The following is a 24691-nucleotide window of genomic DNA, read 5'->3' as shown; positions in this document are numbered from 1 at the left end:
CATTCGCCCCACTTCAATTCGAATGGTGTTATCTCTTGCTGTCTCTAAAGGGTGAAATATTTGGCAATTGGATGTGAACAAAGCCTTCCTTAATAGTGATCTCTTTGAGGAAGTTTATATGAAAAAGCTCCCTGGTTATGAAAAAAATTCAACTTTAGTTTGCAAGCTATCCAAGTCCCTGTATGGACTCAAACAAGCTCCTCGAACTTGGTACACAAAGGTCTCTAGGGTACTACAACAGCATGGGTTTACTACCACAAAGGCTGATACATCCTTGTTTATAAAACTTTCTATTGGACGTTTGACTTATGTGCTCATATACGTTGATGATATCATTGTTATTGGCAGCTCAAATCAGTGTATCGCTGAGGTAATTACTCAACTTAGCTCTCATTTTGCCATGAAATACATGGGGAACCTGCATTATTTTCTTGGATTAGAAGTAACACACACTGCTGATGGCGGTCTTCTGTTATCTCAAACTAAGTATGTCAATGACATCTTAAGAAAAGCCAATATGGTTGGCTGCAAGCCATATGCAACTCGAATCCCTTCCTCTCTGAAACTTAGCAAAATTGGCAGTCCTCCCTTCGGTGATCCAGCTCTACCTCACAATCACACGGCTAGAGTTAGCTTATTGCATAAATTGAATGTGTCAATTCATGTAGAAGCCTCTTGAAGCATATTGGAAGGTAGTAAGCGCATTTTGCGATACATCAGTGGCACTGCTCGCTTTGGTTTGTGGATTCAACTGGCTAAAGAGCTCACACCTCACAATTTATACCGATTCTGATTGGGGGTCTGATCTTGATGATCGGAAATCAACCAACGATTATTGTGTATTTCTGGGATCTAATTTAATTTCTTGGTCTTCAAAGAAACATCATGCAGTCTCTCGATCGAGCACAGAGGCCAAATATCAGGGTGTGGCTGATGCAGTTGCAGAAGCAGTCTCCATTCAGAATTTGCTGCATGCTATTCATGCCCCCAATGACCAAACTGCCTGTGATTTACTATGATAATCTCAGTGTAGTTATGTTAGCTACAAATCCAGTTTTACATTCTAAATCTAAACATGTTGAATTAGACATTCATTTTGCTAGGGATCATGTCATGAAAGGTCGAGTTTAGGTTGTTCATGTCTCTGTTGTGCAGCAGATTACAATATTTTCACGAAACCCATTTCTTCTTCTTTGTTCAGTGAATTTAAAAACAAACTCAAGATTGTTGACAAAACAACCTTCATTTGAGGGGGAATGAAGGAGATAAAGGAAGTCAGCTTATTCCTAGCTTATTGTTAGGATTGCTAATAGTTTATTAATGAGTTTGTTATTGTCCTAGTCAGCATTCTTTATAACCATATATTGTGAGATACACATGTAATTACTCTAATTCAGTTGATTATCAATTTATTCCTCATACACCAGAACTTTACTCTTTCTCTATTCTCTCTTTCTGGCCTGATACCTATAAGTACGGAAATTAAATATAAATAAATAAATAAACTAAAAAATCAATAAATAGTGATAATAAATGTAAGATCCGGTTAATTAACGGCTAATTAACCCATAAATGAGAATTTATTCTAGAAAGCCAAAAATGTTATTTTTATGGCTTAATATGATAGAGGAAATTGAGACGAGAATTTCGGTACCAATTTTATAGAAATCGGACTAAGATTGGACCGAACGGGCCAAACCGGGCCAACCGGACCCAAAGTGGGCCCTTGGCCCAACTAAACTAAACCAAAACCCTAGTTTTCAGCACTCTCTCTCCTCACTTGACACACTCAAAAACGCTGAAATTGGTATGGAGGGGGGAAGAACACTCTCTCAAGTTCTTTCTCTCACTTGATCTTCAAACCACCATAACTTTTGATCTAGAGCTCCGATTGCCGCTCCGTTTGCGGCCACGCGTTCACCGCGGAGAGCTCTACAAAACCCATACAATCAATCTTGAGGTAAGCCACGTTTTACTGTTCGAAATTCCAGCCTTTGATTTCGAGTTTCAAGAGCAAAAATGTTGAGATTTTGGGCTCTTTGATGTTATAGGACCCAACTCTCTTGAAGGAGAAGGTTAATCTTGTCTCCTTGGACCTTGAGTAAGGTAAGATATCTCAAACCCTAGTGAGAATGTTGAACTTGTGGTTTTGGGTATTGAGCTCTTGTGTTTTGGTATGATGATTGTGGCTTAGGTTGTGTATATGTGAATATTGGAGCTTGATTGGTGATTTTGGAAAGCTTGGAAGAGGGTTTTGTGTGATAAAATCTGTTCTTGGAGGTGTTGATACCTTGAGAGCTTGTGGACAAGTGGTTTGGAAGTGCTCCGATTGAGTTTGGGAAATCGGCTAAGGTATGGTTTCGGTTTCCCGTATCTAATATGTAATGTGGTAGGAAATACTTAGGCTAGAGGCCCTAAGATAGGCATTGAATTGATGATGTTGTGGAATGGTTGAGATATATGATGTGATCATATGTGTGATTATGAATATTGATGCCTTGATTGTGTGATATGTGAGAAAATGCATGTTGTGATATATGCTTGATGAATGATTGAAGTTGAATTGATGGGTGGTGCCATATTGTTGGTGAGTATGATGATTATGTATAATGATGGTTGATTGAAAATTGATATTGTTAGAAATTGGGATGAGAAGGATGTATGACATAATATTGTGTTTATCCTTTGGCCTTTTGATTGAGAAGTGTTAAAATGGTTGGAGGTAGTTTTGAGAATTTTGGTAAAATATCAATGCGTGAGTTGAGGATGGCTTGTTGTTGAATTTGGTACACTTTGATTGATTTCAAAGAAAAGGGATGAAATTGGCATGTTTTAATTGATTTTGAAAAGAGTTGAAAGTGGCTTGTTTTGAAAATGGCACTTTGTGGTTTTGAATGAAAATATGGTTTTTGGGCATACTTTGACGGGACATAACTTGGACTACGAATCTTTGATTTGTGCCAATTCTGTTTAGAAATGAAATTGGGTCCGGGATGTCCATGCCGTTCGAAGAACGGGTGAAAAATGATTTAAAATGAGAGAGTTATGACCGTCGGAAGATTGGGGGTTGAATCTGTGAATTCTGCAGCTTTTAGCTTAGAAAATTTTTAGCAGAATGACCCCTCGCGCGTAGGCGCACTTGGCGCGTACGCGCCGTTCTTCGAGAAAGCATCATCCACGCGTGCGCGTGGTGTGCGCGAGCGCGTCGATGCGCTGTATCGAATGCCCAGCCATTTTCTAGAGAGTTGTGCCAGAGTTGTGCCAGTTTTGTGCCTGGGGCACAATGCATTCGCGCGTATGCGTGGCTGACGCGTGCGCGTCGTTTGGATAATTTTCAACCCACGCATTCGCGCGTATGACGCTTACGCATCGATGAGTTTTAAGGCCATCCACGCGTGCGCGTGGAGTGCGCGTACGCGTGGCCCTGTTTTCATCCCAAAGTTGATTTTTGAGTTTTAAAAGCCAAATTTCATACTTCTAAGCCTCCGATCTCACCACTTATGTCTTGAATCATTATGATATGCCTAGCTATGAGATAAGGAGCTAGTGAATGTGGTAACTTGCGAGTGAAGCAAGGGAAAAATGAATGATCATTGAGGATCAAAGATGATTATGTGAGATGCGGAGAATGGCGGTGGAAGTGCTTGTTATGCCATGGGCCGAAGGGCCATAATTGTTAATGAATTGGCTGGTTATGGATTTAACTGTGAGCCGGATGGCTGGATTATGCCGTGTGACGGCAGAGCCATGTTTATGGCTAAGTATAAATGCATATATGCTGTTGAATGAATTGTGAATGTTTGCACTTCTACCATTGGAGATGAGGGTTTCCCTGGGTAGTAGCAATGGCTAGCCACAATGTGCTCCAGGTTGAGACTCGAAGCTCTGTTAACCCAATGTCGTAAGTGTGGCCGGGCACTGTGAAAGTCACGGATGAGCTCGCCCCCGTAAATATTCACCAGTGATGGTGATGGATAAATATTCACCAGTGATGGTGATGGATAAATATTCACCAATGAGGGTGATGGATATGGATCATGATTATGATCAAGTTTATGATGAGTATAACTCGAGTTGGGGATGCACGACAGAGGGACAGTCCAATGGTTAGCTACCAGGACTTGTCGGGTTGGCTCTATAACCGACAGATGATATCATCAGCCACTAGGGACAGGCATGCATCATAAGCATACTACATGAATTGTTTGAGATTGCCTATTTGACTGCATATTACTTGCTAATTGTCTAAATGCCTTATCTGTTCCTATTTATAAATCTCTTGTCTGATATAACTGTGTTTGCTATATTATACTCCTGCTGGTGGTTGGGAGGTCTGAAGGAATTGGAAAGGGAAGTATTAGTTAGACTGAAGAATCTTTAGACAGTTGCCACTTATGGTTTAGCTTGTTTATAAGCTTTGATATTATCTGGAGGAAGTTCTAGGATTGCCTTCGGCTTTCTTCTATTATTATGTATTATATATGTGGAAGCTGTTACCATGTTGAGGACCTCTGGTTCTCACCCATGCGGATTTTGTGGTTTTCAGATGTAGGACGCGAGGCTTCTCGTTGAGGCATGCTGGAGACTTCTGGATTAGCGAAGATCCTTTGTTCTCGGGATTCTGTTTTGGTTTATATATCTTGTTTAGATACTTTTATCTCCATTAAATAATACAAACTGTGATGACTCCTTCTAGAGGGGATTTTGGAGAATAGGTTGTATGTATTTGTGTCCCTTTGGGTTTCCTTTGGGGTTTCCTTATTTTATTATATGTATATATTATTATGCTCGGACCGGTTATCTTCGCAGCCGGATTTTGAGTCTTGATATTCCCGTTTTTGACACTCCTTATATATATGATCTTGCGTTAGCTTATCCTTTGCTCGTTACGTTATCAATCGGAATGTTGCGCGTTCGAGTTACGGTTTTTGTTTACCCCTTTTTCTACAAAGGCTCCTAGCTATAATCAATTATTCATACTACTATACGTACTAAATTTTTGTTTTAGAGGTCGTAATACCTTGCCATCTCTGAATTATGACTTAAGCATAAGACTCTGTATGGTAGGGTGTTACATTATGGTATCAGAGCAGTTCGTTCCTGTAGAGCCTGAGGAATGGACTGACTATGCTTCTGTGCATTCTCTGTATGTGTGTTATGTGCTGTTAGTATATCTGCTTGATATAATTGGCATAAACATTCATGAGCATGCATTTCGGACTTTGAAGCACTAAACTTCCGAGATTGAGACTGATCAACTTAATATCGATTGTTTGGTGTGTATAGGAACTAGATGGCGCCTCGTGGACGCGGTAGAGGCCGTGGGAGAGGACATACGAATGCTCGTGCGCCGGAGACTAACCCTAATGACCCGGTGAACTTTATGAATGTGTTGGAGAACATGGCTGCTGCTATGCAAGCCACTGCTGAGGCTCTTGGCCAACAGATGAACAACCATGGTAATGATGGAGGTGGAGTTCAGGGCCCGATGACACTGGCAAACTTTTTGAAGGTTAATCCACCGAAGTTCAAGGGAACTACTAGCCCGACTGAAGCCGATACATGGTTTCAGGCCATGGAACGAGCACTGCAAGCGCAGGTGGTGCCTGAAAGGCAGCGTGTAGAGTTCGCTACCTATTTGCTCACTGGGGAAGCGTCGCATTGGTGGCAAGGAATCCGACGCCTTCTGCAGCAGGGTGATGATTATATCACCTGGGATGTCTTCCAAGAGGAGTTCTATAAGAAGTACTTTTCGACTTCTGCTAGGACGGCCAAGGAGCTTGAATTGTTGCAGCTGAAGCAGGGTACTATGTCCGTATCTGAGTATACTGACAAGTTTGAGGAGCTGTTCAGATTCTCTCGTATGTGTCAAGGGACTCCGGTGGAATATGAGGAATGGAAGTGTGTTAAGTATGAAGGAGGACTCCGGAGCGATATTTTCGGTTCGGTGGGGCCAATGGAGATTAGGACTTTCTCCGAATTGGTGAACAAGTGTAGGGTTGCTGAAGAGTGTGTGAAGAGGGCAACCGTTGAGAAAGGAAGTCACAAAGGATCGTTTCCACAGAACCGAGGCAAGAGCTTTGCACCTAGAGGTCCGTCTTTCAAGAGGGAAGGTTCTTTTAGGAGGCCCAACAACAACTACTCCCAAGGGAAAAGGTTTGGGAAGCAGCCTCAGAATGATCAAGCTTGTACTAGGTGTGGGAGTCACCATCCGGGAGTACCATGCAAGGCCGGATGGGGTTTGTGCTACAATTGTGGAAAAGCGGGGCATAAAGCCACAAGTTGTCCGGAGAAGCAAAAGCAAGGTGCTGAGAAAGCACAACAGACTGGTCGGGTGTTCACCACCTCAGCTGTGGGTGCAGAGGGATCTGAGACACTCATTCGAGGTAACTGTGAAATGGCTGGTCAAACTTTAAATGCTTTATTTGATTCGGGAGCATCACATTCATTTATTGCATTTGAGAAAGCCCATGAGTTAGGATTGAAGATCGTAACCTTAGGTTATGACTTAAAAGTGTATAATGCTACTCATGAGGCCATGGTAACTAGGCTAGGATGCCCGAAAGTTTTGTTTAGGTTCAAGCAGCGTGATTTTGTCCATAATTTAATCTGCTTACCGATGATCGGTCTTGATCTTATCTTGGGATTGGACTGGTTATCTGAGAACCATGTCCTGCTTGATTGTTCTACAAAGTCGGTGTACTTTATGCCGGAAGATACAGAAGGGCCGGTCGTGGTGAATAATTATTACTTGAATTCGATGATGGTGAACTGTTCTGGAATCGAATGTCAGGGTATCCTGTTGTTAACCGCGGGTGTTTCGGGTGATGATCAAAGGTTGGATCAGATTCCGGTAGTGTGTGAGTTTCCGGAAGTGTTTCCCGATGATATTGAGAAATTTCCACCTAACCGAGAGGTCGAGTTTGCTATTGAGTTGGTGCCTGGGGCGGGACCAATCTCAAGTGCTCCTTATAGGATGTCACCGTTAGAGATGACTGAGCTAAAGTCTCAGTTAGAGGAATTGTTGGGTAAGAACTTTATTCGACTAAGTGTATCCCTATGGGGTGCTCCAGTGTTACTGGTAAAGAAGAAAGATGGAAGTATGCGGCTCTGTGTGGATTACAGGCAGCTGAACAAGGTCACCATAAAGAATAAATACCCATTGCCGAGAATTGATGATCTCATGGACCAGTTACAAGGAGCTGGGGTTTTCTCTAAGTTCGATTTGCGATCCGGCTATCACCAGATAAGGGTGAGGGGTGAGGATATCCCTAAGACCGCTTTCAGGACTCGTTATGGTCATTACGAGTACACTGTAATGTCCTTTGGGTTGACGAACGCTCCTGCAGTATTCATGGATTACATGAATAGAGTGTTCCGTCCGTTTCTGGATAAATTCGTTGTTATCTTCATTGACGATATACTGATTTACTCCAAGACTGAAGAAGAGCATGCAGAACACTTGCGGACCGTGTTGCAGATTTTAAAGGAGAAGAAACTCTATGCGAAACTGTCTAAGTGTGAGTTTTGGAAGGATGAGGTGAAGTTTTTGGGTCACGTGGTGAGTAAGAAGGGAATAGCCGTAGATCCAACTAAGGTAGAAGCTGTGATGGATTGGAAGCAACCAACCACAGTAACTGAGATAAGGAGTTTTCTGGGTTTAGCTGGCTATTACCGAAGGTTCATCAAAGGCTTTTCGCAATTAGCTTTGCCGTTGACAAAGTTAACTCGCAAAGACACTCCGTTTGTTTGGACTTTTGAGTGCGAGGAGAGCTTTCAGACATTGAAGAAAGAGTTGACCACTGCACCTGTGTTAGTGTTACCTGAGCCGAACGAACCTTTTGAGGTGTACTGTGATGCCTCACTAAAGGGTCTAGGATGCGTGCTGATGCAGCATCATAATGTGGTGGCGTATGCCTCACGACAGTTAAGACCTCATGAAGTTAGTTACCCTACGCACGATTTGGAACTCGCTGTGGTTGTGTTTGCCTTGAAGGTGTGGAGGCATTATCTCTATGGGGTTAAGTTCCAAGTCTTCTCTGATCACAAGAGCTTGAAATATCTCTTTGATCAGAAAGAGCTTAATATGAGGCAAAGGAGGTGGATGGAATTATTGAAAGACTACGACTTTGAGTTGAATTACCATCCGGGAAAGGCAAATGTAGTGGCGGATGCGTTAAGTCAGAAGTCGTTATATGCGTCTTGGATGATGCTTCAAGAGGAGAAGTTGCTCAAGGGATTCGAGAGTCTAAAAATTGGTGCTCGAGAAGTATCTGGAACCTTGTGTTTGAGCCGATTAGAAATCTCAAGTGACTTTAAGTCCGAACTCCTAAAGGCTCATGAAAATGATGAAGCGTTATGGAAGGTGTTACCGGCTATCGAGCAAGGAAAACAGTGGAGAGTGTCGGAAGAAAAAGATGGGTTATGGAGATTCAAGGGTAGGATCATTGTGCCGGATGTTGGTACTTTGAGGCAAGATATCTTAAAGGAGGCACACAAAAGCGGATTCTCCATTCACCCGGGAAGTACTAAGATGTACCATGATTTAAAGGCGATGTTTTGGTGGCTGGGTATGAAGAATGATGTGGCGGAATATGTTTCAAAGTGCTTAACTTGTCAAAAGGTAAAGATTGAACATCAAAGACCTTCCGGGATGTTGCAACCCTTAGAGGTTCCGCAATGGAAGTGGGAGAGTATTGCGATGGATTTTGTGTCAGGATTGCCAAGGACTAGGACTGGTTTTGATGCTATCTGGGTGATTGTGGACCGACTGACGAAGTCAGCTCACTTTTTGCCCATTCGGATGACTTATACCCTTGAGGAGCTAGCACGGTTATACATAAAGGAGATTGTGAGACTCCATGGTGTACCTGCTACTATAATCTCTGATAGAGATCCTCGTTTCACTTCGAGATTCTGGGGTGCATTTCAGAAAGCTTTTGGAACCCGATTAAGCTTGAGTACAGCTTACCATCCTCAAACAGATGGTCAATCTGAGAGGACGATCCAAACACTAGAGGATATGTTGAGAGCTTGTGTTTTGGATCAACCGGCAAGTTGGGATTGGTATATGCCGTTAGTGGAGTTTGCATACAATAATAGTTACCATATGAGCATCGGAATGGCTCCGTATGAGGCATTGTATGGGAGGAAATGTCAATCTCCGCTATGTTGGTATGAAACTGGAGAGAAAGGCTTGTTGGGGCCGGAAATGATAGCTGAGACCACTGAACAAGTCAAGAAAATCCGAGATAGGATGCTTACGGCGCAGAGTCGTCAAAAGAGTTACGCCGATCAGAGGCGGAAGCCCTTGGAATTTGAGGAAGGAGATCATGTTTTCCTTAAGGTTACTCCGACCACAGGAATAGGTAGAGCGATTAAAGCAAAGAAGTTGAATCCTCGATACATTGGTCCATTTCAGATCTTGGAGAGGATTGGGCCGGTGGCGTATCGGGTGGCTCTACCACCCCATCTTTCAAACATGCACGACGTATTTCACGTGTCGCAGCTTCGAAAGTACACTCCTGATGCTAGCCATGTGTTAGAACCCGAATCGGTTCAGTTAAGAGAAGATTTGACGCTTCCAGTGGCTCCAGTCAGAATTGATGATACTAGTATCAAACGGTTGCGTGGAAAAGAGGTTTCATTAGTCAAAGTGGCTTGGAGTCGAGGCGGTGTTGAGGAACACACTTGGGAACTTGAGTCGGAGATGCGAACGGATTATCTACACTTATTCTCAGGTAATTGAATTTGAATTTGAATTTTGTGGGCAAAATTCCCAATTAGGTGGGTAGAATGTAAGATCCGGTTAATTAACGGCTAATTAACCCATAAATTAGAATTTATTCTAGAAAGCCAAAAATGTTATTTTTATGGCTTAATATGATAGAGGAAATTGAGACGAGAATTTCGGTACCAATTTTATAGAAATCGGACCAAGATTGGACCGAACGGGCCAAACCGGGCCAACCGGACCCAAAGTGGACCCTTGGCCCAACTAAACTAAACCAAAACCCTAGTTTTCAGCACTCTCTCTCCTCACTTGACACACTCAAAAACGCTGAAATTGGTATGGAGGGGGGAAGAACACTCTCTCAAGTTCTTTCTCTCACTTGATCTTCAAACCACCATAACTTTTGATCTAGAGCTCCGATTGCCGCTCCGTTTGCGGCCACGCGTTCACCGCGGAGAGCTCTACAAAACACATACAATCAATCTTGAGGTAAGCCACGTTTTACTGTTCGAAATTCCAGCCTTTGTTTTCGAGTTTCATGAGCAAAAATGTTGAGATTTTGGGCTCTTTGATGTTATAGGACCCAACTCTCTTGAAGGAGAAGGTTAATCTTGTCTCCTTGGACCTTGAGTAAGGTAAGATATCTCAAACCCTAGTGAGAATGTTGAACTTGTGGTTTTGGGTATTGAGCTCTTGTGTTTTGGTATGATGATTGTGGCTTAGGTTGTGTATATGTGAATATTGGAGCTTGATTGGTGATTTTGGAAAGCTTGGAAGAGGGTTTTGTGTGATAAAATCTGTTCTTGGAGGTGTTGATACCTTGAGAGCTTGTGGACAAGTGGTTTGGAAGTGCTCCGATTGAGTTTGGGAAATCGGCTAAGGTATGGTTTCGGTTTTCCGTATCTAATATGTAATGTGGTAGGAAATACTTAGGCTAGAGGCCCTAAGATAGGCATTGAATTGATGATGTTGTGGAATGGTTGAGATATATGATGTGATCATATGTGTGATTATGAATATTGATGCCTTGATTGTGTGATATGTGAGAAAATGCATGTTGTGATATATGCTTGATGAATGATTGAGGTTGAATTGATGGGTGGTGCCATATTGTTGGTGAGTATGATGATTATGTATAATGATGGTTGATTGAAAATTGATATTGTTAGAAATTGGGATGAGAAGGATGTATGACATAATATTGTGTTTATCCTTTGGCCTTTTGATTGAGAAGTGTTAAAATGGTTGGAGGTAGTTTTGAGAATTTTGGTAAAATATCAATGCGTGAGTTGAGGATGGCTTGTTGTTGAATTTGGTACACTTTGATTGATTTCAAAGAAAAGGGATGAAATTGGCATGTTTTAATTGATTTTGAAAAGAGTTGAAAGTGGCTTGTTTTGAAAATGGCACTTTGTGGTTTTGAATGAAAATATGGTTTTTGGGCATACTTTGACGGGACATAACTTGGACTACGGATCTTTGATTTGTGCCAATTCTGTTTAGAAATGAAATTGGGTCTGGGATGTCCATGTCGTTCGAAGAACGGGTGAAAAATGATTTAAAATGAGAGAGTTATGACCGTCGAAAGATTGGGGGTTGAATCTGTGAATTCTGCAACTTTTAACTTAGAAAATTTTTAGCAGAATGACCCCTCGCGCGTAGGCGCACTTGGCACGTACGCGCCGTTCTTCGAGAAAGCATCATCCACGCGTGCGCGTGGTGTGCGCGAGCGCGTCGATGCTGTATCGAATGCCCAGCCATTTTCCAGAGAGTTGTGCCAGAGTTGTGCCAGTTTTGTGCCTGGGGCACAATGCATTCGCGCGTATGCGTGGCTGACGCGTGCGCGTCGTTTGGATAATTTTCAACCCACGCGTTCGCGCGTATGACGCTTACGCGTCGATGAGTTTTAAGGCCATCCACGCGTGCGCGTGGAGTGCGCGTACGCGTGGCCCTGTTTTCATCCCAAAGTTGATTTTTGAGTTTTAAAAGCCAAATTTCATACTTCTAAGCCTCCGATCTCACCACTTATGTCTTGAATCATTATGATATGCCTAGCTATGAGATAAGGAGCTAGTGAATGTGGTAACTTGCGAGTGAAGCAAGGGAAAAATGAATGATCATTGAGGATCAAAGATGATTATGTGAGATGCGGAGAATGGCGGTGGAAGTGCTTGTTATGCCATGGGCCGAAGGGCCATAATTGTTAATGAATTGGCTGGTTATGGATTTAACTGTGAGCCGGATGGCTGGATTATGCCGTGTGACGGCAGAGCCATGTTTATGGCTAAGTATAAATGCATATATGCTGTTGAATGAATTGTGAATGTTTGCACTTCTACCATTGGAGATGAGGGTTTCCCTGGGTAGTAGCAATGGCTAGCCACCATGTGCTCCAGGTTGAGACTCGAAGCTCTGTTAACCCAATGTCATAAGTGTGGCCGGGCACTGTGAAAGGCCCGGATGAGCTCGCCCCCATAAATATTCACCAGTGATGGTGATGGATAAATATTCACCAGTGATGGTGATGGATAAATATTCACTAGTGAGGGTGATGGATATGGATCATGATTATTATCAAGTTTATGATGAGTATAACTCGAGTTGGGGATGCACGACAGAGGGACAGTCCAATGGTTAGCTACCAGGACTTGTCGGGTTGGCTCTATAACCGACAGATGATATCATCAGCCACTAGGGACAGGCATGCATCATAAGCATACTACATGAATTGTTTGAGATTGCCTATTTGACTGCATATTACTTGCTAATTGTCTAAATGCCTTATCTGTTCCTATTTGTAAATCTCTTATCTGATATAACTGTGTTTGCTATATTATACTCCTGCTGGTGGTTGGGAGGTCTGAAGGAATTGGAAAGGGAAGTATTAGTTAGACTGAAGAATCTTTAGACAGTTGCCACTTACGGTTTAGCTTGTTTATAAGCTTTGATATTATCTGGAGGAAGTTCTAGGATTGCCTTCGGCTTTCCTCTATTATTATGTATTATATATGTGGAAGCTGTTACCATGCTGAGGACCTCTGGTTCTCACCCATGCGGATTTTGTAGTTTTCAGATGTAGGACGCGAGGCTTCTCGTTGAGGCATGCTGGAGACTTCTGGATTAGCGAAGATCCTTTGTTCTCGGGATTCTGTTTTGGTTTATATATCTTGTTTAGATACTTTTATCTCCATTAAATAATACAAACTGTGATGACTCCTTCTAGAGGGGATTTTGGAGAATAGGTTGTATGTATTTGTGTCCCTTTGGGTTTCCTTTGGGGTTTCCTTATTTTATTATATGTATATATTATTATGCTCGGACCGGTTATCTTCGCAGCCGGATTTTGAGTCTTGATATTCCCGTTTTTGACACTCCTTATATATATGATCTTGCGTTAGCTTATCCTTTGCTCGTTACGTTATCAATCGGAGTGTTGCGCGTTCGAGTTACGGTTTTTGTTTACCCCTTTTTCTACAAAGGCTCCTAGCTATAATCAATTATTCATACTACTATACGTACTAAATTTTTGTTTTAGAGGTCGTAATACCTTGCCATCTCTGAATTATGACTTAAGCATAAGACTCTGTATGGTAGGGTGTTACAATAAACATGTGACACTGGTAAATTAATTCATTACCAACCTGAAGTGTAGTTTTATAAATATAAATGAAATATTAGTGGTTTTTTCTTTCAAAAATTGGTTGAGATAGAAAAATATATTATCTACTTCGGTTTCAAAATAATTATCACTTTGATTTTTTTGTACATTATAAAATCAATGTATGTAGATGCAAAATAGGTCTAGATATAAGTTAAATAATAACTATTTTGAAAAGTAAGAAATACTTATTAATATTTTTGTTTCAAAATTTTGTACTATTTTTTTATTTTAACACTTAAATAGTCTTATTTATAAGAACTATTTTGGTTAAAAATTATAGCTTCTCTATACATTTAAGTTTTTTTGGTAATGAAGTCTAATTAGATTGGCCAAAACCCAACAAAATCCACTCATACAATATGCGCATGAAATCACGATGTTTTTTTTCTTCGTGTTTTTTCATGCACATCTTTCTCCTTTTTCTATTGTTGCTGCGTTTTATTTTTGTTTCTTCTTCTTCTTTTTATTTTCCTCATGTGATATTGCAGTTATTTATTCTTCTTTATTTGATTTTTTTCTTTTTTTTTCATATTTTATTCTTTTTAAAAGAATGAAACAAAAAGAATTATAAAAAAATATGAAAAAGAAAAAATATGAAAAAAAGAAGTACTAGAAGATAAAGAGAAAGAAGAGTAAGAATTTTGAATTATACAGAATTTATTAGAAAAAATAATACCAAAATTTTTTTAAAATAACACATAAATTTTTTAGTTTTGTCACCGAAAATTTGCTACAAAAACACAAATATCTTCTTTAATGCTGCATTTTTTTCTTCTTTTTATTCTTTTTTCTTTCATTTTTCCTTTTTTCAGTTGCTCTGAAGCATTGCTTCTCATATTAGATCAGATTTGAATGAACATGTATGTACTGCATTGCAATCTTATTTAGTTGAATGAATATAGGTTCTTTCTTTTCGTACTGATTTTACAGCATTATGTGTTTTTTCTTCTTCTTTATTTGATTTTTTCTTATTTTTATTCTTGTTAAGAGAGTAAAACAAGACAAATCATGAGAAGGTAAAACAAAAAGGAGAAGATGAACTAAAAAAAAGAAGAAGATGATGATGATAATGAAGAAGAAGAAAGAAGGAGGATGAGTTTTGTGTTATTATTAAATAATTTCGGTATATTCTGGATTTAAATAAGGTGCACTTAGTCTGTGCTTATTTTGAACTAAGTTTGTTTGTATGTCGTCATCATTAAGTAATTTCGGTGCATTTTGGATTTAATTTCGGTACATTCTTGTCTGAGCTTGTTTTGAATAGAGTTTGTTTGTGTATCATTATCACTAAGAAATTTCGATGCATTTTTTTATTTGAACTGTTATACATATAAGAAAAAGACAACAATAGTGACAATAACGATAATGATAATGATGATGATGATAATGATGGAGGAAGAGGAGAAAAAGAAAGGAAGAAATCGAAGAAATTCAAATGAAAAAAAAAAAAGAAGATGGGGAGGAAGAGGAAAAAGAGAAGATGGAGATAGTGATGTGGTGGCAGTGACGTCGATTATAACGAAAGAGAAAGATGAGGAAAAAAGAGGGACATGAGGAGGAGGAGGAGGAGGAGGAGGAGGAGAAACGGGAAGGAAAAGGAGAAGAAAAAAAAAGTGCGTGATATAAAAAATAGTTATAATAACTTGGTTGGACTTGATTAAGTATTTTGCTTGATTATAGAACTTTATTCTAAAAATTATGTTATAATATGCTAAAAATTGAGTGAAATGTGACAATAAATAGTTGAATAATTATTCAAGAGTATAAATTTAGTTAAAAAAAGATCTTGCTAACAAAGTGTCATAAGGATATTAGTTAAAGTGTTTAAATAGTTGAAGTTTTTTATGTAGTTACTTTTTTAATTAAGTTTTACATGTATTTGTAATACATTTAATAAAAGAAAAATTTTAAAAATTTGAATATTGATAAGAGTGAACTACCAATCCGGTTTCTGTCCATTTTTCAGAATGACAACGTGACTCCTCACTATAAAAATGACCCACTTTGGTCCCTGTCTTTTACTTTCGTGACCCAACGCGGTTCCTGTGAGTGTTTTTCCGTCAACTCTGAACGAAAAATGTTGACGTGTCAGGTTCAAAAATGGACAGGAATCTAATTATCTCTAAATTTAAATTGGTTATAGGTTTATTTGTCCCTATTCTTTAAGTGATATTTTTTTAAAAAAATTTATTCATTATATTAATATTTTTTTTAATAAATTATTGAATATATAGTATAATAAGTACAAATTAATTAATAAATTATTTAAATTTAAAAATATTATTTATTATGAAACTAAATAAATAATTTTTAAATATAATTTTTAAATATATAAATAATAAATATTAAAATACGGTTAATACATTAATAATAATAATCCTATGATATAATATTAGTATTATAATCTAGATAATTTTTACAATAAAATAAAAAATAATAAACACATTACTTGATATATAATAATTTTTTTTGAGTTTTTCTCTCTTTAAACTAAATTAATAATTCTATTTGATATCTTTTTGCACTAAAATACACAATGAGTAGGCTACTAATACTAAATAAAATAAAACATATATATATATATATATATATTATGAAGACCATTATAAACTCAACAAACTCAAAGTATCAATAATACATATTCTCATAAGGTACAGATCCATGAAAATTTATCAATATAAGAATAATGTAGATTAACTAAAATTTTATGTATATTAAAATTTAATTAAATTACATATATTTTACTCAAAATATTATTCATAGATTAATAATATTATTGATATTTTGAATTTGCTGAGTTTATAAATGGTCTCCATAATATATATATATATATATATATATATATATATATATATATATATATATATATATATATATATATATATATATATATGTTTTATTTCATTTAGTATTAGACTATTAGTAGCCTACTCATAGTGTATTTTAGTGGCAAGATATCAAATAGAATTATTAATTTAGTTTAAAGAGATAAAAAAAATTAAATTTGTTATCACTCAAAATTTTTTTACTATATATATATATATATATATATATATATATATATATATATATATATATATATATATATATATATTGTGTTCATTAGTTTTTATTTTATTGTGAAAATTATTTAGATCATAATACTAATAGTATATCATAGGATTATTATTATTAATGTATTAACCGAATTTTAATATTTATTATTTATATATATTTAAAAATTATATTTGAGAATTATTCATAATAAATGATATTTTTAAATTTCAATAATTTATTAATTAGTTTGTACTTTTTTTTTTTACCAAAGATAGGAGACTTGAACCCGCAACCTCTTAATTGAGTATGTGGAGACTATGCCATTTGAGCTATTACTCATTGGCAATTAGTTTGTACTTATTATGCCATATATTCAATAATTTATTAAAAAAAGAATATTAATATAATGAATAAAAAATTTTAAAAAAATATTATTTAAAGAATATGGACAAATAAATCTCTAACCAATTTAAATTTAGAGACAATTAGGTCCCTGTTCATTTTTGAACCTGGCACGTCAACATTTTCCGTTCAGAGTTGACGGAAAAATATCCACAAGGACCGCGTTGGGTCACGGAAGTAAATGACAGGGACCGAAGTGAAACATTTTTATGGTGAGAGGTCGCGTTGTCATTCTGAGAAATGGATAGGGGCCGGGTTGGTAGTTCACTCTATTGATAATCTTAATCTATATTCTAAGGACACTTGATAGCAAAAATTTTTTAAAATATAATAAAAGAACATGTTAAAAATAAAAAAGAATAGAACAATTAATAAACTACTTTTTTTTTTGTTATTTTAAATTAATATATTATTCATATACAGGTTTATCTTTTTTTAGTACGTGTATACATCCATTACTGAAAAAGTTTTTTTTTTTTTTATCCCTTTTAGTTTCTAAATCTCTTTGGGGTTATCAAATGTTCTAGTTCAATAGTCACCCAAAAAAACAATAAAAATGTTCTAGTTCAATTGAATTTCGGCCTAGTCAAGATTGGGTACTACTCGATATGCATATTTATTTATTTTGTTTTTAGTAAATTTTGATTGGTTTGATATTTATAGTACGTGAATGAAATTTATTTCTCTTTTATAGATGCTAATTTCACCGATTACATCAAAGATGCTATTTTTGAACGAGTAAAAAAGAAAAAAAAAATTGAAATATAAATTGAAATTAAATTACTTGAAATCAAAATTACAAAAAGCGAAATAAATGACTTTAAATTAAAAGAAAATAATAAAATATCTCTAATACAGTCAAAGGATTTTGAATTCAAAAGACAATGTAAAAATGTTAAAAGAAAAAAAAAAGAAAATATTTGCAGAAAAGAAAAATTACAAGGAATTTTAAAAGAAATGTAAACACAATGGAAGGACTTCTACATAAAAGATATTCGAGACAGACTCAATAAGTCGCTAGGATATGAGCGAGTGTGAGTGCTTTCTGAAAACGAATTCCAACCCTTAGCTCTTCGGTTACTTCTCTATTTATAGACATCTTCGACCATTCCTTTCTTGATACATCGCTATATACAATTATCTCGTCAATAATCGTTACCGCCAAAGACACTCTATTCTCTGCGACATCAACCTCCTCTTTGACCATATCCTTTTAATATGCCACACCTTCGACCATTTCTTTCTTGATACATCGTCGTATACAATTATTTCTTCAATAACCATTCCGCCAAAGACACTCCACTCTCTGCGACATCAAGCTTCTCTTCGGCCATATCCTTTTAATATGCCATAGTTCTTTATTGATTTGACGCCTTAATACCGAAATATTCAAGCTTTTTGACGCTTCACATCTGTTTTTGATTGAATCTTTCTCGTCGACATCGACACCAAATGACATTGACACACCTTTGTCTACACAAAATGACTTCAACCCAATTTTTCTCGAGTAACAATTTTAATAGTGTGTAACTGAGTACTTAACCACTTTCAAAGAGGTTCCAATTTGTATTTGGAAGTTAATCAACAATGCAATATTTTTTGCACTAAGCAATAATCGAAGTCTAAACTTATCGAACACTGACTTATTAAAGAGTTCAATAATATCTTGTCAAAAATATTATTTTTGACATAATAACATTCTTACTAAATATAAATAGATTTTCGATTTGGTGTAGTAGATTAAATGAGCAACTATAATTTGATTAGATTGCATTGCATTTGAACCCAAATAAGTGTACATTTAGAACATTCTAGATAATGTTATAAAAAAAATAAGTAAACAATTCACTTATTGCCACCATGAAGCAAAGACCAGCATCAAAGAAACATATGGCCAGAGAGGATTTTGAACATTATTCACATTTCCATCCAAGAGGTGGATCCATAAATGTAATGTAAATTACAGGATACACAACTTTTGGCTAGTTATCCGAACAGAGTATTTCACTTAATACAGATTTCTTGCTACCTAAGAAACAAACTTAACCTATAACATAGAATTATCACCTCCAACAACAATTAAGCTTTGTACCACTAGGTGTCCAGGTGAGACCAGTTACAGGAATCATACAATGCTGCATTGGCCTTTAACTCATCACACTTCTAATCATGGAAAAAAAGGAAGATAATACAAGGAACAAGGCACAATAAATATAGCAACACATCAGTTGGACCAGACATGAACCAGACCGTGGCTATTGCCCGTGTAGATCTCATTGCGCTCTTCATCGTAGAAGAGAGCAGTAATATCTTCCAAAGCTTCTGCAACTGTGCTCCTAGTTTTGGTGTCATGTTTTTGTTTCCTCGTGTTACGACAGCTACCTGAACAATCGTCGCCGCAACTACATTGGTTTACAATGGGAGAGCTGTTGCTTGCTTTTATCTTCGCAAGGCACTTACCAGTTAGAATGTTGCTGACATTGATGGATCCCGCTGGATTAAAAGAAAGCAGAACTTGTTAGTTATGCACCTTCAATGATAAGCGCTCCCTTGAAACAACACTGGAAAAGAAATATTACATGACATGGGAAAGGGACATTTAGCAAACCCAGCTTTTTGTGTGTCTTGAAGTTGAGGGGAGTCTATAAAGTAAAAACATTATGTTTGGTTCCATTTTGCATTTTCAAAGTTACTATTGGGGTTTCCAAAATTACTTTTGACGAAAGTGAATCTAAAGATACTTCTCATTTTGCCAAAAGTATTTCCAAAATGAAATTCACTATTACCCCCAATATTATATTGTTCGCCTTTAAAAATTATGCTATATCCTTTAAGTGGTTATGTTTGAAAAGGTAAATTTTACTTTATCTATCTGAAACAAAACTCCTCTCTGGAACTTACTTTCGAAATATTCAAACTAAACACAAATCAATTCCTTCCCCTTTCATAGCAATTTTTTCATCCTAGTTCTTTAAATGTAATTTTCCAAAAAACTAAACCAAACAAATTTGATGTTCAATGATTTAGGCGAGTAAATAAGTGAATAATAATTGGCACAAAGCCCCAATATGGAGCCAACTGAGCAGATATTTTTTAAAAGGAAAAAGAAAAAAAAGAAAAAAGAAAGAAGTACCATTTCCTTCAGATAACGAATCATCAGAATCAGCCTTGCAGTATGATATGATGAGATCCTGGTCACTGGTTATATATATGTTGTTTGTGTTGCAATCAGGATGCCACAAGAGGTGATCTTCAAAAGAAGTTACAAGTTCTCCACGGAAGTTCCAGACAGCCACAGTTCGATTTCGAAATGTAAGAAACAATTGATTCTCATACAGGAATATAAATGCAGATGGTGTCATAAATTCACTTCTACTGACTTCTGTTATCTCAAAAGTCCGCACCTAAGGTTAATTAAAGAAAGTTAGATAGATATCATGATGTAGGACAATGTGTACAACTATCTGGTAAACAGAAAAATTACATCAAGAATTTGGAGGTTCTCGTTTTCTTGCTTCACAAGAAGCTTTTCATTGAACTGTTCTATAAAATCCACCTTCTTATTCCGATGAAGGAGATGATTGAAAGACTTCAAAACAGTACCATCTTCTATTGAAAGAATTTTAAGTGGGACATGGCTGCTTGATTTAGCAAAAATCAACAACATGATCCCCGGACTGACAAAAGAAAAACAAGATTAAGCAGCATAAATAGTGTAAGGCACAAAATTAAATAAAAGACACACAAGCACAAAAAGGAAAACCACCTGATCTTAATCTCCTGTACATTTTTATCTGAAATGGAGTATAACATTGTATAGTTTTTTAGGTCAAACACCTTGTAGATGCTACAGAGAAAAAAAACCCAAATAAAAGTAAGTCTCAATCAAGAATTCATTATATCTCTACCAGGGGAAAGAAGACGACAAAAAGGGAAAAAAAAAAAATCAAAACAGAAAAGTATTTTACCTATCCTGAGCAGAGTACGTGAGTACCTTCCCGTTTACATCATCAAACTCCACAAAACCTGGCCATTTCAATGACTCAGATTCGAAAAGAGCAAAACCAGCATCTGATTGAACCCGTCTTATATATCTGAACAATGTAGATAGATATTTTAGCAAGCAACACAATAAATAACACAAAATTGGACAATCAGCTTTTGCTATCTACTACACTATCTGTTTGCAAGTTTAGTGATATTGTTAACTTGTCTGTGTGTCTTTCTATCATTCAGCATGAGAACCAAGGGTAGAAGTATTATTTATAAAAACATGCAGAGCTATACTTACTCAATCCTTGTGCTTCTGCATTTCAAAGAACTGTAACTGTCTGAAGCATAGACAGAAACTGTGATAAGTGAATCATTGTTCTTGTTGTAAAACAAGCTTCTGATAACTTCATCTGGAGTGATATTCAAGAAGCATATCCGTTCATTGGTCTCTGCAATTGTAATGTGTAAAATACATCTAATATCTACTTTTATGTCACAAAATAAAACTGTACATTGTAGTAACATATAATGTTATTGAAGAAATGATCGAGTTACTTTCCCTACCTCGGCTAAATGCCGCACAAACACCATTTTGTGCAAGAGCAAAAACAATGTCCCGTGCTGCTACAATCTCAATAATCTTTGACCTTTTTCTCAGAAAGGGTAATACCACGGAGGGACGGCCTTTTGGATCATGTGTATCATATTCTTCCTATAAGTAGATACCCTTAATCAAACTCAGATATAATCGCAAGGAATGGCGAAATTGACCATAATAAGGAAAAGTACACATCTCAATTCTCAGTTAAAGAAAAACATGGCCACAGATAACATCCATCAAACAATTAGAATGAAAACAATGATCATTATCACCTTGAACCACAAGAAGCAATGATTTCAAATATTGCACAGTAAAGATTTTGAGTTAAAATAAGAAAGCAAATTGTTTGTGAAATTAATACCATAACCAAGCTTCAAAACCTTTCTCTTTGAAAGAGTATCACTCTCGAAGGTATAATAAGCAAATCACATGTCTAAGATTCACTACTCTTTTTTGAATCCATTCAAAAAGGAATCATCAGCAAAATGTCAAAGTGTAATTTAAAATGAAAAAAAAAAGTATTAAATTAAATTAAATAAATTAGGGAACCTGCAATCTGATGTTGCGAAACCTCTCCTGCGCATCGCTCATGCTGAACCCACGGGTTCGTTTGGAGCTGATTTCGCGTCTCTGAAGCTTCTTCACACTGTTCAAGAACCCATCTGTTCCTCCTACACCACCACGTGTTCTCTTCTTCGCCACCACTCTCCGCCCACTGCACGGCCTCGGACTCACCGTAATCCTCCTCCCACCACCGCTGCTACCGCCACGACCTTCCATGTCCTCTAAGCAGCACTCAGCAGCTCCTCCAAACGCCACCTCCAAACTCAAACATCACCGCGATTCCGCCATGAAAACACTTTTTCTTGTTTCTGCAGCAGCTGCTACTACTCCTAATTATGCTACGCCAGAGCTCAATAGATCCACCAAAAAGGGTCGAGATTATGAGAGCGATAACAAGAGTGAAGGTTGGTGAGGAACTGAGGATTTAAGAAAGTGGAAGAAAATGAGTTGAAAAGTTCAAATTCTCTAAAGGAGGGTTTTCACTTTTCTCTCCATTTGGATGATTGGATCTCTATTTTTTTTTCCCAAATTTGGAAGGAAAACAATATCAAAACATTGAAATTTTCTAAATGAAAAAGGATTTTTTTAAATAAATAAAATAAAAATTTAGATCCTTTAAATTTTGAATTTTTACTTTTTGAAAGTAAAATTATTTTATCCTTAAATAGTTTCTCTATCATATTTTCTCTTGATCTCACCTATAAAATAAATTATGAGAGATTTATCCTCTAAAGTGAAATTCAAAATTTAGAAGATCTAAATTCATCAAATAAATATTTTAATTACGAATATACATTAATTTAAAGGCATTTACGGATTTTCATTAAGTGATTTATCTCGTTTACACGGTACGAACACGTGGCAATGTATCATGTAGGACAACGGTTTAGTCATATCTCATTCATTTAGTGTAAACGAAATATGGCTATATTTATCTCATTTACACTATAAACTAGATATGTGGGATTAAAAAACGTTTACCCGTGTAAACGAGATAGAGTACAACAAAAATCAACACCTTATAAAAGGATAAGGAAAACCAACAAATCTCTCAATTCTTCTTTCTCTTCCATTTTTCTTCGAAAAATTTAGCAAAAATGTCTAGTTGCAGTAGTTTCTTTGTTGTGATGGTGTATTCCAACTGTCGGATGAGAAATAGTGGCAGCGGAATTATATTTGAGTGTGAGAGTTCTACACTGTTCCGCACTTGAAGAGCAAATTCGTTGTCCGAGTTAAAAAGTATGATATTGACACACGTCGGCGGTGGGAAGAGAAAAGAAGTTGGTAGAGTTGGGTATAGACTGCTAGCACCGATGGGGAATGGTGTATTTTGGTTTCGTCTATTCTAGCTCGATGGCGATGAACATGTACGCCTAATGTTTGACGTGCACGACATAATTATAGTTGAATAAGTGGTGGAGCTTTCTATAGAGGTTCGTGATGTTGGTGGTGGTGGTGCTGGCGGCTCGAACTTTATACCGGATGACCCTTCACTCGCACCACGACCATTGCACTGTGCTAGTCTAGGGTAAGACATGGACATTGAGAATGAGGAATCCGATGAAGAGTATGCTGCTGATAGCCACAAAAGTGGTTCCTCTGATGATGACCCTAATCAAGGTATGAGTAGTAACTAAAAAAATTCGTTAAACAAGGTATGAGTACATAATCACTATAATGTAAAATTTTGGTACAAAATACTGTACTTTAGAGTAATATAGGATAAACTATTAACTAATCTAACAACACGTACTACCGATCATGGATGTTGGTCCCTAGGGTAATGAAGGTGATGCCCAGTGCCACAAGGGGGAGGCTGGGTCTAGCGAGGTGGTCTGCGGCCTCACGGATCCTGAGGAGCCGGTGGTGGTGGAAAGGCCACTGCATGTGACGGTGGCGGAGGAGGCTGTGAAAGGTACGGGTGTGCCTGATCAGTCGCTTGTGTCTGGAAGTGTGGTGGCGGTGGTGGATACTGAGGCGGGGGAAGTAACCAATGTGAGGTAGTCATAAGTCGATCATAGTCAATGGAAAGAGGTTTAACATACTGAGACCCTGGCTGGAGATCTAGTCCGTAAGAGGAGCTGGCACCCGAGGACATCTGAGACACCCAAACCGAGATAGTCACTGGTGAGGTAGAGAAAGGTACACCATAGAAGGCACCATGCTCTCTGGCCGTGCGGAATTGCTCTACAATTCGCTACATGGTCTGCTAGTCAACCGTCCGTATAAATCCCGCGTAATTAATGAATAATTAGTTAATAAATTAATTATTAATTAAAGAAGTTAGGAAATTAAATTTTATTAATCCAAAGAGGTAGAAATATTAAAAATACGAATTTCGGTACTAATTTTAAATATTTTGGCCCAAAACCAGACTAACAAACCGAATCAATTAGACCGAGCCTAAACTGGGCCCATGGCCCCACCCGTATAACATCAAAAGGGGAAAGAAGAGAGAGCTCCAAACCCTTGCTTCAATTTCTAATCCACACAACTTGCAATCCGAAGCTCCAATCGCCGCACCGTCTATGGCCACGCTACTACCATGTCGAACTCTACAAAAATCCACCGAACAATTTGGTAGGTAAGTCTCAGTTTTTCACCCAGCTGCTCACTCGCTTAATTTCAAAATTTGGACATTGGATATTAAGACTTGTGATTATTTTGGTGTTTTAGAATCAACTTAACTTGGGAAAATTAT

At 37.3% G+C, this 24691-nt stretch overlaps 1 protein-coding gene across 1 annotated transcript; it reads right to left on the bottom strand.

The window, feature by feature from the left end:
- Positions 1 to 18736: 18736 nt before the first annotated feature.
- LOC112764777 (uncharacterized) lies at positions 18737 to 22557 on the bottom strand. Its single transcript, XM_025810549.3, has 8 exons — positions 21976 to 22557; positions 21390 to 21537; positions 21124 to 21274; positions 20801 to 20926; positions 20599 to 20679; positions 20317 to 20509; positions 19966 to 20236; positions 18737 to 19325 (listed from the first exon to the last, which is right to left on the bottom strand). The coding sequence occupies exons 1-8, from the start codon at positions 22204 to 22206 to the stop codon at positions 19057 to 19059; spliced, it is 1470 nt and encodes a 489-aa protein (XP_025666334.1). The 5' UTR covers positions 22207 to 22557; the 3' UTR covers positions 18737 to 19056.
- Positions 22558 to 24691: the final 2134 nt, after the last annotated feature.

The sequence above is a fragment of the Arachis hypogaea genome, chromosome 17 (genome assembly GCF_003086295.3).
Source record: "Arachis hypogaea cultivar Tifrunner chromosome 17, arahy.Tifrunner.gnm2.J5K5, whole genome shotgun sequence".
Lineage (NCBI taxonomy): Eukaryota > Viridiplantae > Streptophyta > Magnoliopsida > Fabales > Fabaceae > Arachis > Arachis hypogaea.
This window is presented reverse-complemented; position numbering and strand designations above follow the sequence as displayed.

Bases quoted from the DNA above. Each gene is read 5' to 3' on its own strand.
- LOC112764777 (XM_025810549.3), bottom strand. From the start codon at position 22,206: ATGGAAGGTCGTGGCGGTAGCAGCGGTGGTGGGAGGAGGATTACGGTG. The intron at 21,538-21,975 runs GTTCCCTAATTT...ATCTACTTATAG, and splicing joins TTCGCAACATCAGATTGCAG to GAAGAATATGATACACATGA. The intron at 19,326-19,965 runs GTACTTCTTTCT...CTTTTAATCCAG, and splicing joins TTCGTTATCTGAAGGAAATG to CGGGATCCATCAATGTCAGC.